At 33.2% G+C, this 12,241-nt stretch overlaps 1 protein-coding gene across 2 annotated transcripts; it reads left to right on the forward strand.

Moving 5' to 3' along the window:
- The first annotated feature begins 3,141 nt into the window (after positions 1-3,141).
- Positions 3,142-9,333, forward strand: LOC11410560 (histone-lysine N-methyltransferase ASHH1). 2 transcript variants are annotated; one of them, XM_024786000.2, is made up of 10 exons: positions 3,142-3,384; positions 3,482-3,549; positions 5,559-5,715; positions 6,320-6,406; positions 6,510-6,594; positions 6,677-6,770; positions 6,909-7,107; positions 7,548-7,582; positions 7,969-8,392; positions 8,821-9,333. In XM_024786000.2, the coding sequence occupies exons 1-10, from the start codon at positions 3,382-3,384 to the stop codon at positions 9,106-9,108; spliced, it is 1,440 nt and encodes a 479-aa protein (XP_024641768.1). In that variant the 5' UTR covers positions 3,142-3,381; the 3' UTR covers positions 9,109-9,333. The 2 variants fall into 2 exon arrangements, with proteins under 2 accessions (XP_024641768.1, XP_039685836.1); XM_039829902.1 differs by lacking the exons at positions 3,142-3,384; positions 3,482-3,549 and adding an exon at positions 3,915-4,268.
- Positions 9,334-12,241: the final 2,908 nt, after the last annotated feature.

The following is a 12,241-nucleotide window of genomic DNA, read 5'->3' on the forward strand; positions in this document are numbered from 1 at the left end:
ACTATTCGCGTTTTTTCTTGTGAATAGAGACACATATTTTTTGACTAAAGGCTTATACTTCTATGTATTGGTTCTTCTTTTTCCCAAGGTTATATTTTCACGAAAAAATGAAATGAGTTTATTAATTAATATTTTTATTTATTAATGACTATTAGTATACTAAATTTACCTTAAAATTAATCTTAACGAGGCAGTCTATCATCATTTTTCGCATACCCCCGGAAGTTTAGAGCAGGTGAAAATTCTCCCAACTTATGGCCTACCATACGATTGTTATATAAATAGGTAAATGCTCTTTTCCATTATGGATAGCAATGGTATGCCCAATCATTGTAGGTGTAATGGTAGATGTTCTGGACCAAGTTATTATTATTTCTTTTTCTCCTTTTGTGCTAAGCTTATTTATTTTCTTAATAAATGATTCGCTACAAAAGGATATTTTTTCATGTACTCATATCGTGTTTGTTACATGATATATTTTGTGTGGTAACAAAAAAAAATTTGTTTGTTATATTTTTTTAATATTTGAATTCACTCTCATCTGTTATCTTTTTTAAATGACCAGGACAAAAATCGAACGCATATAACTTGTTACATTTTATTTTAATATTTAAATTTACTCTATCGATTTGTTACACATGTTATTTGCACTGAGATTTGAGAGTAATTTTAGAAAGAGAAGAAGATATAACAAAGAGTGATGCTAAATAGTGCGACAATCATTTGACGAAATTGCACGAACATACACTTTGGCTTTGTTTTCTATACAGTGGTGTTTATGAGTTTTTTTTTTCTTTTCAAAATTAAAACAAAATAAGTAATAACATAATTAAGGAAAAATTACACAATTCGTCTGTTGACTCAAATTTTCATCATACAAACCTAAACTCAAATTTCATTGAAAAATCTTATAAAAATTGATAAGATATTGACATTTTATAACATAAATGACTAAATTGAGACAACAAAAAAGATAAAGGATGAAAATGTTATCTAATATTAAGTTAAGGGACGAATTGTGTACTCATGAACAAATCTGAAGTTCGGTTGAGAGATAAATAAAGTTTGGTCAGGAAGTTCCACCCTAAAATCGCACTCAGATAAATATTTTTTTTTAATGAGGATAAATAACTTTTTGAATATTTAAAAAATTAAATTTAAATGAAGATTTTTTTTTAAGGATAAATAAAGAATATTTATGAGGAGGATATAGAACTTATCTAATTTTATATATAATTGAAAAAAAAAAAACCATACAAATAACAATAAATCAAAGCAAGCAAGAAAAGAAAAACAATAAATCAATGTTTGTGGATATGAGAAAGAAAAGAAAAAGCAAGCAAGGCAGAGTGAATAAAAATAAAAGACGGATTGGCTGCAATATGTGTACTTTTTAAGAGAAATTAATGCATTCGTCGGAAAATGTATTCGCACATTTAAGCATTTCCCTATAACAAAGAGCCAAAAAGTTGAGAGTATAGAATATATATATATATATATACTGTATAAAGGCACAATCCAAGTCAACAAGCAAAGCTCTCTCTACAATTCACATCTGCCGCCCACAACTCAACTCTCCATCAAATCCAATGGTATGCGTCTGCTCCTCCTTCACTCAACCTTGTTTTCATTCTTTTTTGAATTGGAATAATAATGAATAAACTGAATTATTATTATTATTTTGTTAATAATATTTGTGTTTGCAATGAAGGAAAAGCATGGTGAGTTTCGAAAATTGATGAACAATTTCAAGTCTCTAAGAATTGATACAGTAGGTGACACAACAACACTGGAAGATGTGTATAAAAAGTTGATTATTCAACTTATTTTAGACAATATGGCGAAGATGGACAATTGTGGTGATGAGTTTTATAAAACTGTGATGGATCTCATCAATGCTCAAAGAATTGATACAACAAGTGCAGAAGCAAGACTAGAAGAGTATTATAAAGCGTATCAAGGATTAAAATTGGCATTCAACTCCTTGTCAAAGTTATTGCAAGAATATCAAATTCATATCACTATCCATGAAGTGTACCAAGGAATAAGTGACAGAATTGATAATTATGAGTCCCGGTTGCAACATTTTTTCGACATTTTGGTGAAAGTGAAGCAAGCAAGTATAAAGCATATAAGTAATTAGAGTGAGTCATATATATATATATATATATATATATATATATATATATATATAACTGTGCATAGTTTATATCAGAATTGATATTGTTTACGACATACTTTATATTGTTTCTCTTTATTTAACTGTGCATAGTTTATACTTACTTTCTGTTTTGAAAATGAATCTCACATTATGTGATTGCATGCAATTTTCGCTAACAAACCAAGGCATGCCACTATGCCTGATATAAACAAGGTATTAGAAAAATAAATATCCTGCAGAAGTTGTTAGGAACTAACAATTCTTCATGTTGGAACTTAGTTGTTACTTGTTAGCTTTGTTATTACTCTTGTTCTCAGCAAAGCTCTGTTTCCTGACCAGCATAACGATTCAAGTTTTTCTTTCTGATTTTGTCATTTCCTCCGGTTGTTTGTTCAAGCGCTCAGACAAAATCAGAAAGAATATTCATATATAGTTGCCACTATTTGTAATTTATGTTCCTCCTTGTATCGCTCAGACAATTGCCGGTGAAATGAGTTAAATTCTTCTAGAGAAAAATACTTGTGACTTAATATATATTTTAAGATCTATTTACTTCTTTTTATATATTTTAAAGACTGTCCTCGTCAGCTTAGCTCACAATTAGTCTGGACAATGATCTCGTGAGCTTAACTTAGTTGGTAGAGATAATGCATAATACATTTAATGTTTGAGGTTCGAATCCCGGACACCACAAAAAAAAATTAGTATGGACGATGCATAATATATGCAAGGTCCGGAGTTCGAACACCGACCATAAAAAGAATAATTAAAGACTAAATTGGAGTTTTTTTTTTTTGAGGGAAGACAGAATTGGAGATTGTAACTCTTAAGAAGTAAATTGACATTTTATTCAACTAAAAATGTATACAATATTTGATATTCAATAAGGATTTAGATCATGATATACTCAAGATACACACTAACATAAAAAATAGCACTAGAATCTGATTAATTGAATGCAGATGATTTTTTAATTTTTTTTACACCAGTTACAGTAAAATTTGTTGGTAGAAAAGGGAAGTGAGGAAAGCACCGCTACAGACAGTTGGAACGCAAGAAGAGTTTAGTTTCTAGCAGAAATCAAATTCCCTATTCAAATTTCTTCCATCATTTCATTATCCATTTCACTTTCACACCCCCAACCCTTTTCTCGCTTCTGCAAGCTTCGTTTCCATTTTCTCATTCCTCTTATTGCCAACTTTTGTTCTCAGGTTATTCATATGGTAATTTTCTTTTCCCTCTTTCTTACAATTTTTGTTTCCTTCATGTTCGACTCTAAGTAATAACAAGTACATTATTATTGTTATTATTATTTTGAAGGATCCTCATGCTGCTGAAGATTTGCCTCAATACATTCATATCAATCAAAATGATTTTTTTATGCGAAGGTTAGTATTCATTTTCTTATAATTTATTTAGGTCATTCAATTTAATTTGCTATCTTATGCTTATGATGGAATATATAATTTGATTCTAAACTTTGTTAAAAATATTATCACTCGGTAGCATTACTAACTGGTTATGTTAATTACTGGTTTGCTAAGTTAACTATCGGTTGCATTACTGTTATGAGTTAGTTAGGTTATAGGTTAGTTTGATCTTGCTCTGTCTTGGACTTTTCTGTATTTAAATAGGCTTACTTTGGATTAGTTTCTCTCTTATGGTAAGTTCCAGGGCCGGCCCAATAATTTTCAATATTCGGTGAGGCTTAAATCAAATATTATAATACGGGACTTTTTTTATCTGCGTATGAGGCCTTTTTTTCTTTATAAAACTGAAGACAAATAAATTTGTGTTGGTGGGCCGAAAGCAAGAGCTTTAGTGGTCTTACCCTTGGGCCGGCCCGTGTAGGTTCTCTTCTCAATTAACATAAGTTTAATTTCTAAGGAGCTTTAGTACTCAATCTGTCTCTGTTGCTGCTTCCTGGCAACATCAATCAATCAATTAACGGCGGAACCTTCCTTTAAGTCAATCAAGTGCCTGACTTCTCTATTGATCTGACCGGCTAGATTGAGACAGAGAGTAAAGGTGCAAACCGGCTAAACGGCTGAGTCCGAGATTGGGAGAAGAACTAGCAAGAAATGCCGAATTCGCTCCGCATTGTAAGGTAAAGATCTCCATTGTCCAATCTTGCTTTAATGGATATATTCTTCAATGTAACTTCTGGTAAGAATCGCGTAGCTAATGGATATTTTGACCTATGTCATACTGGGCGACCACATATACCAACTCTACCAGCCGGCGGATATATCAATTTTCTCATCGCGAAACTTTTCCATATTGAATTTATCTCCCAGCTAGTGGATATTTTGATTTTGTTTAAAATGTTTTGATGTTGTCATGTTCATACCAATTCTCTTATCCCTCTCTTTTTCTGATTATAAAACCTTTATTCTTTGTTCACTAGCTTCAGAATTTGCCCTTCCGCCTCGCAACCAAAATATTTTGAACATTTTTTTGCTTGTGTACATCGCCAAATTAATCTTGCGCAGTGCTTGTATTTGTTAGATAGGCTACTACGTACGAAATAAAATCATCCCTCTGCTTTTGTAAGAGTACACCTCTCTCTTTCATCTTTAATGTAAATTTAGATGAATAGCTTTGAACTGTGATAGCAGTATGCATACTCTTGCGAAGACCGTCAGGACAGCTTTACAAAGTAAAAACCATCATTCTTATGGGCTATGCATTTCCCCCCACTTATGCTGGATCTTTAGTGAAAAACCCCTTTGTTTTAGTTCTACTAAATTGTTTTAGTGCTGAATCTTTTGTTTTTTAGCTTTCAATTGATTTAGTGCTGAGATTTCTCTAATATCCTTATTGCTATTCTCCTAAAAGAGTAAACTCTCTAGAAATTTCATCCGACTTCTGGCCTTGTGGGATAGTTTTTAGTCAGTGGAATAGAAGGTGCTTCATTGCTGATGCCCTGAAATCAAATATCACTAGCCACTTCACTTCCAATTCCATTCTGTTGACGAACTCATAAAATCTCCCGCTGTCACAAGTTATCCAGTGCCTTCCTGCTTCATAATACAGAAGAGGAAGTTGGTAACAACATCATGCAGTAGCAGAACATTATATTGTATATAGAAATATAGTTTTCTAACTTAATCAATTAAAAATTTAACTCCAACCTTGTACCCTTTGATTTGGAGGGTAGGAAAGGTGGAGTGTGGAGTATAATGGTGTCTATCTCATCGAATTGTATTATATCCTATTTAAATCCAAACAATGGTATACCAGCCCATTGGAATTTAGATCCCTCGCCACCAATTCAAAGGCTATGGTACAAGAACCAGGCCAGAGGAATGGAAAATTGAATGACTATTGTATCAGCATTCTTGAGAAATATTAATGTTATATTAATGCATTTACACTTCTCTTTATCTCTGTGCAGGCATAAGAAGCAGAAGGAGGAGGATATTGCTATATGTGAATGCAGGTATGATGAAGATGATCCTGACAGTGCCTGTGGAGATGGGTGTCTAAATGTATTAACCAGCACTGAATGCACCCCTGGATTTTGCCCTTGTGACATCCATTGTAAAAATCAGGTGAGTTCGTGTTTGGGTCTGTTTGTGATGATATTTGTTAGTCTTTCGTACTATAACCATCCTGCTGGTAGTTGAAAAGTTGGTCGAGAGAAGTTATTAGTTATTACTCTTTGCTTTAACCTGTGTCTCTGAAGGCACTTGTCATACTTTGTTGCATTTTTTTTAGAGGATAATTTGTTGCATATTTGTATTCTGCTTTCCCCGGTTATTTTGTTCTACAAGTTTCTTAGTAGCAGTCAAATTTGCTCGCGTTGAATTTTTTCATTTCCTATTTTCATTGTATACTTTTTTTAATCTTTGACCTACTTAAACTTTACTTCAGATGATGCATTGAAGCTTATGCCAATTCATATATGATATATTCTGATATCAAGAAAGGTTTTAGATGTTTCCAGTCAGTTAACTTAACTTGCATTCAGTTATGAACGAACTAGTTAGTTAATAGCAGTCTGTAGTTACAATCGGTTACTCCGTACAACTTTTCTTCTAAGTAGTGCGGCTATAGATATCATTGCAATCGGAAGATGAATTCAATAGTTATTCTCGTTTTCTTTCTCTCTTCTCTAGATGAAATATATTCATGTCCCATGTCTCATGCTTGCAGAAATTTCAGAAGTGTGAATATGCCAAAACAAAGTTATTTAAAACTGAAGGCCGAGGGTGGGGTCTTTTGGCTGATGAGGAAATCAAGGTAATAATATGATGGGGAAATTAAGGCCTTAATATGGTTATTTTTCTTTTATTTCAGTAGTGCCATACTCTCATTTATTTATTTGTTTGTTTCTTTCATACAGGCAGGACAGTTTGTCATTGAATACTGTGGAGAAGTAATATCATGCAAAGAAGCCAAGCGCAGATCCCATACTTATGAAATTCAAGGTCAAACATCAATAAAATCAATGTTTCTATCTGATCAGTATTTAGCTTTATGTTTTTGTAAAACTTTTGTTTGCTTTTGCAGGTCTTAAGGATGCATTTATCATTTCTCTTAATGCGTCTGAATCTATCGATGCAACTAGAAAAGGAAGCCTTGCAAGATTTATAAACCATTCCTGGTAAACCACTTCAAACAAAAATCCTAATATTAAATGAAATGAACCTGCTAATATGCAATTATTGTAGACCTGTTTTGTTATCCTCCTATTTCCCACTGCCCAAGGTTTGACATCAACTGAATGCTTTTATGTTAGCAGTCAACCAAACTGTGAGACAAGAAAATGGAATGTCATGGGGGAAATAAGAGTTGGAATATTTGCACTGGAAGATATTCCTATTGGAACTGAACTGGCATATGACTATAATTTTGAATGGTTTGGAGGTGCAAAGGTTCGCTGCCTCTGTGGTGCGCTCAAATGTTCTGAATTCCTTGGTGCAAAATCCCGTGGTTTTCAAGTGAGTTTTAATTAATATTACTAGTAACCTATAAATGTTAAAACGCTTGAAAGCAAATTCATTGCAATTTTTTATTGGTTAAGCCTTTTAAATGCATGGGCATGATGTTGACTGTTGTAGACCATGAGTTTTTAAGACCCACTAATAGCTTGGAAGGTGATGGCTAGGTGTTTTTAATTCTTTTGATATATTACGGTTGAAGTTAAACAGTACTGTAAATTGAAAATTCAGTGTTAATAAATAATGAGGCAGGCTCTTCTATTTGATTTGATTATGTAAGTTTTGATATAGTGGAATGCATGCTCAAATGATGTTTTTTTAATGAAAAAGATCTAGCAGTTGTAACAATTAAAATAGCTTCATTTCCTTCTCTTTTTCATTGATTATTATTGGTTTTAATCATCTAATCTTCTTCCTCATGTTTGGAATAATCGGAGCAGGAGGATACTTATCTATGGGAAGATGATGATGACAGGTAATTTATAATTTACTCTTTTATGTGCTGTATTCATCTCTAAAAGGCTGCTTTCGTTTTATCTGTTACTGACTGGATATCTATGTATATGTCGATCCTTCCCCACTCCTAGACCCCATAATGATGAGATCCTAGCACAGGAACTTGTGCTTGATTAAATCTGCCACCACTTTTGTGCTTAGTCTTTTTTGTATCAGATCATTATATCAAACCTGAAAGCAATTCAAAGTATTTTATTCAATCTCTTCCTCTTTATCCAAAACCATATAACTTCAGCAATATCAAAGTTTTATTCTTATTTTACTTTCTTTTTTGCATGATTACTTAATTTCATATTTCTTGTCATATCCTGGTTTATAAGTTTTGGTTTATGCTGTTGACTACAGATACTCAATTGAGAAAATTCCTTTATATGACTCTGCGGAGGATGAACTCACGTCAAATGTTGGTGGACAGAGTGAACAATCCATGGCTATTATACTGAAAGCTGAAGAACCATCGGAGTCCACTGTTTTAAATGTTCAACCACTGAATTCAATTGGGATCAATGGCTTAGGTATTCAGAAAATGAAAACTGAAATAGAAAGCGAGGACACGAAGTTGTACTCCCAAGATACCAAACAGGATCTTGCACAAAAAAATGCAATGATATCGCGCATTCGAAGTAACACTGCAGGAGGAAATTCCATCTCTACCAAAAGATCAAAGGGGGGAAAGCTTAAAAATCGCATACAGAAGAAAATTGATGCAAAGTATGCAGCTGGCCTTTTAGCATCTAAGGAAGCACAGGAGGAGATTCTAGATTATGAGGTATGACGTTTCTTATGCATTTAATTACTGAATATCATCATCTAGCTTTCAATTATGTTATTAGTGGACTAAAACTTAGTTACCTTGGTATTTTAACTTTATAGTTCCAAAGATGATCATTTTAATAATTTAGGTGTCATTTCATAGTACGATCTGGAAGACCCTTGTTATAATTTGTAAGAACATAGATCTGTTATAATTTCTGCCAAATGCACACATCATCTGTCACAACTAACAGAACATCAATTTGAACTTCATCGCCAAAATAATTGAATTTTTAGGCATAGCTTGAAAGAGAACTGTCATGAATCACGGTCATTGTTGCTTTATTCGTAAATGCTTCATTGTCGTTTCATTATGTGCAGCATGTGATTGTGATTTATATTCTCTGGTTTTATGTTCATCTCATTTAAAGATTTTCCATGCAGAAAAGAAAAGATGACTCTACGGAAGCCCTTGATGCTTTATACAATGAAATACGGCCTGCCATTGAAGAACACGAGAGGGATACCCAAGACAGTGTATCTACGACAGTAGCAGAGAAGTGGATACAAGCTTCCTGCCTAAAACTCAAGGCTGAGTTTGATCTTTATTCTTCAATTATTAAAAATGTTGCTTGTACTGCTCAAAGGGCACCCGACCAAGCAAAAGGTACTGAAGTCGATAACGAAGACAAAATGAAGCTTTTGACGTTCTCGGCCTCATCTAATCCGTAATTGATGATTCACAGAATACATGGACAACTCTGAGAACATTTTTATTTTTTCCGAAGTTCATAACCGAACCTAGGACCTGATAAACAAATCCAAAATCTTTTTCTGTTATTTTGCCATGTTATGCTACCTAGTCCACCAGCACTTGCAGTTTGTCAACTGGAGAAGTTGTCTAAGTTTACTGTTTATTTCGTCTTCTTCAAAAAATACAAGTATACTGTTTATTTATGTATCGTTAAATTGCTAAAAAAATATTATGTATGGTTAATAACTTAAAAAAATTCATGAACCTGTGTGAAATTGGACTCAAAGCATATTACATGCTAGTTTTATTATGAATTTGGAAGAGAAAACAAACTTGTAGATGTCAAATTTCATTAACAATAGATTCATGAAGCATGTTTTCTATCCAGAAGTGGAATTTGTATAATACTCTCATTCTAAGAGAAGTTAACATTGGTGTTTAAATTAATTTTGATTTAAAACTCTGTAAATGTATCGTAACTGATTCAATTCTGCAAAAATGTGTGCCCTTCAAATCCAAATCAATTCTTCAGAGGAAATAATGTGTCTTTCTAAGAGGAGTTACATTTCAAAGATGTCAATAAAACCGATTATTTGTGAGCGATATGTATGTGCCTCTAAAATATGGAAGAACTACAATTCTGACAGAACATATTTTTTTAAAGGACTCGTCAACATTGAAAATTCAGAGTATAAAATATCCTTTCCCCTTGGAGAAAGTACATAACTAGATATCTCAATAGGCTTTACCTTACCTGATATACTATCACAGGAGCCTGAACAATGTAGGAGTCCAAACAAAATACATTTAAGAGACTTGGTGGGTGGCTTATTGGAAGAATGAAAGAAGAAAAGATGTGATGAGAGATAATCTTTAAACCACTTCAATTGGGATTATACACATTGTAATTACATGAATGTCTTGCTGCATTTGGATTTGTACATCAAAATGCTATTATTTGATTGTTATGGATGCTCTAATGTACAAATTCTAGAACACTTCATAATGTGTTTCAATAAGCTAGAGAACTAATTAATTGTCAAAAGAAATGTGTTTCAAAAACACCTTTGGTCTAAAGGTTTTGACTTTTGAGTATTGCAGCCTTTCAGGCCATGATTTTTTTTCCCTTCTGCTTTTCTATTTTCATCGATTAGATTATTGTATGTCTTGTTGTTAGTTATCATCTATCTGATTTTCATGAGCAACATTCAGGAACTTGATGATTTCAATAGCTTTCTTAGCAACAGAGTACTATTAATAGGATGATTAACTTCTCAGCTGCCATATTGTTCATTCTGTCCTAGTTCATTTGCCAAAATTACTTGGGCTTGAAAATATAGCTGAATCCATGCCCTTTTTTGGACAATATTATGAATATCATGGATCTCGGTGATGAGATTTTTGCAGTTCTTGACAATTTCAAGGCTCTAAGAATTGATGTGGGAGGTGCTGAAGCAAGAGTGGAAGATATGTATAAAGAGTTTACAGATTTAAAATTGAGATCCAACTCCTCCTTAACAAAATTGATGCAGGAATATCAAATCCCTAGTCATGAACTGTACCAGGGTGTGTTTGACAGAATTGATAGATTAGAGTCCATGCTTCAACTTCTTTTCAACGATTTGTTTCCAAAGAAGTAATTAGGATTCATATGTTGTTATGTTTTTCGGCTTTATTTAACGTGGTACATTGTGGCTTAATTAGTTTTACTGCTGTGAATTCTGTTGCTTTTTCATAAAACACTTTAGTATAATAATGGTTCATTTTGATTGATTTATGTATGTGCTTTCAAGAATATATCTTCTATGCTACAATATGACCAATTAAGTGTGTGCAAAACAGAATGAGATTACTGAGTTACAAAAGAAATAAACTTAACTTTTTAGACCATATACCTGTTGACTGCCACATATATGGCTGAGGTTGTGATGTTCGATCCGGGGAAGCTACAGCGAGCACTTACATGCATTGATGCAGAAACCGAAAAAAATGAAGAAATCATAACAAATTTCAGCACTTGAAATTTAGCTGCGTAATCTGGACATGGTGAATTTCATCATAAATAAACATAAACTTATCTTATCACAGACTTGAAGGACCAACAATGCATTGTTGCTCTCTCTATATATATAGCAAACAAGGTCAACTTTCTTCTTTCTGTTTTGTCTTTTACCATAACTATGTAGACTTTGTCTAAGTTGTGTGAGAATTCTTTTTTTTCTTTTTGCTGTAGCGAGAGACGAATAATTCCTGGATTTTTTTTCAATTTCTGTTGAGTTTTTTTTTTTTTTTTTGACAGAATTTTCTGTTGAGTTATTAAAAAGTTATTATGTCAAAAATTACTTTTGAAGTAAGTTGATTAATTCATCCTTACGAAACTGACTTGTAAGGGGAGTGTCGCTCTTTATTTTATGTGGGATTTGAGTTTTTCTCAATACACCTCCTCATGTCCAACACTATTGAACTTTGGGTGTGGATGTGTTCAAAGTTAGTAATGTGAAACTGCACATAAATGGGGCACACATATGTACAAGATTTTGTGGCATGTTTGGAAAATCTGAGCCTAAATACCCTTGGTCAAATGGATTTTGACCATTGGCATGCATGTCGATGAGTTGATGAAATTTGGCGGTATTCCGAGGGGGTAGGCTTAATTGCTTGCTGGCGACTACTGATTATGAACAAGGTTCCCATAGTTGCTCGACTTTGGTGCAACAATATCCCTCCTTTCTCTATCTCTTATAGCTAGCTAAGGATCAATGTTGGTTTTCTTATTATAATCCCACTATTTGAATACTCCGCCTCAAAGTGAGTTTTCTCTGCCACAACTAGACACAATAAATGGGTAACTCAAGTTTCAAAAGTGTTCATCAACTATGCATAAACTACAAAACTCAATAAATTGTTCTGAAACAAACTTCAAGCTATTATCAATTTCTAACATTTTTCAGTTTTGTTCCATCACCTACCAACCTTTGTTCAGCTAGTCCAAGCTATTATCAATTTCCAACCCAACTTCTCATAGCTCGGTGATACCATTCGAATCTCTACCAGCTACCATCTAACATGTATAAACCATACACTTTGGTACCTCCACATATTATCTTTGTA

The sequence above is a fragment of the Medicago truncatula genome, chromosome 1 (genome assembly GCF_003473485.1).
Source record: "Medicago truncatula cultivar Jemalong A17 chromosome 1, MtrunA17r5.0-ANR, whole genome shotgun sequence".
NCBI classification, from domain to species: domain Eukaryota; kingdom Viridiplantae; phylum Streptophyta; class Magnoliopsida; order Fabales; family Fabaceae; genus Medicago; species Medicago truncatula.

Bases quoted from the DNA above. Each gene is read 5' to 3' on its own strand.
- LOC11410560 (XM_024786000.2), top strand. The intron at 6,771-6,908 runs GTAAACCACTTC...TTATGTTAGCAG, and splicing joins AGATTTATAAACCATTCCTG to TCAACCAAACTGTGAGACAA. The intron at 7,108-7,547 runs GTGAGTTTTAAT...TAATCGGAGCAG, and splicing joins CAAAATCCCGTGGTTTTCAA to GAGGATACTTATCTATGGGA.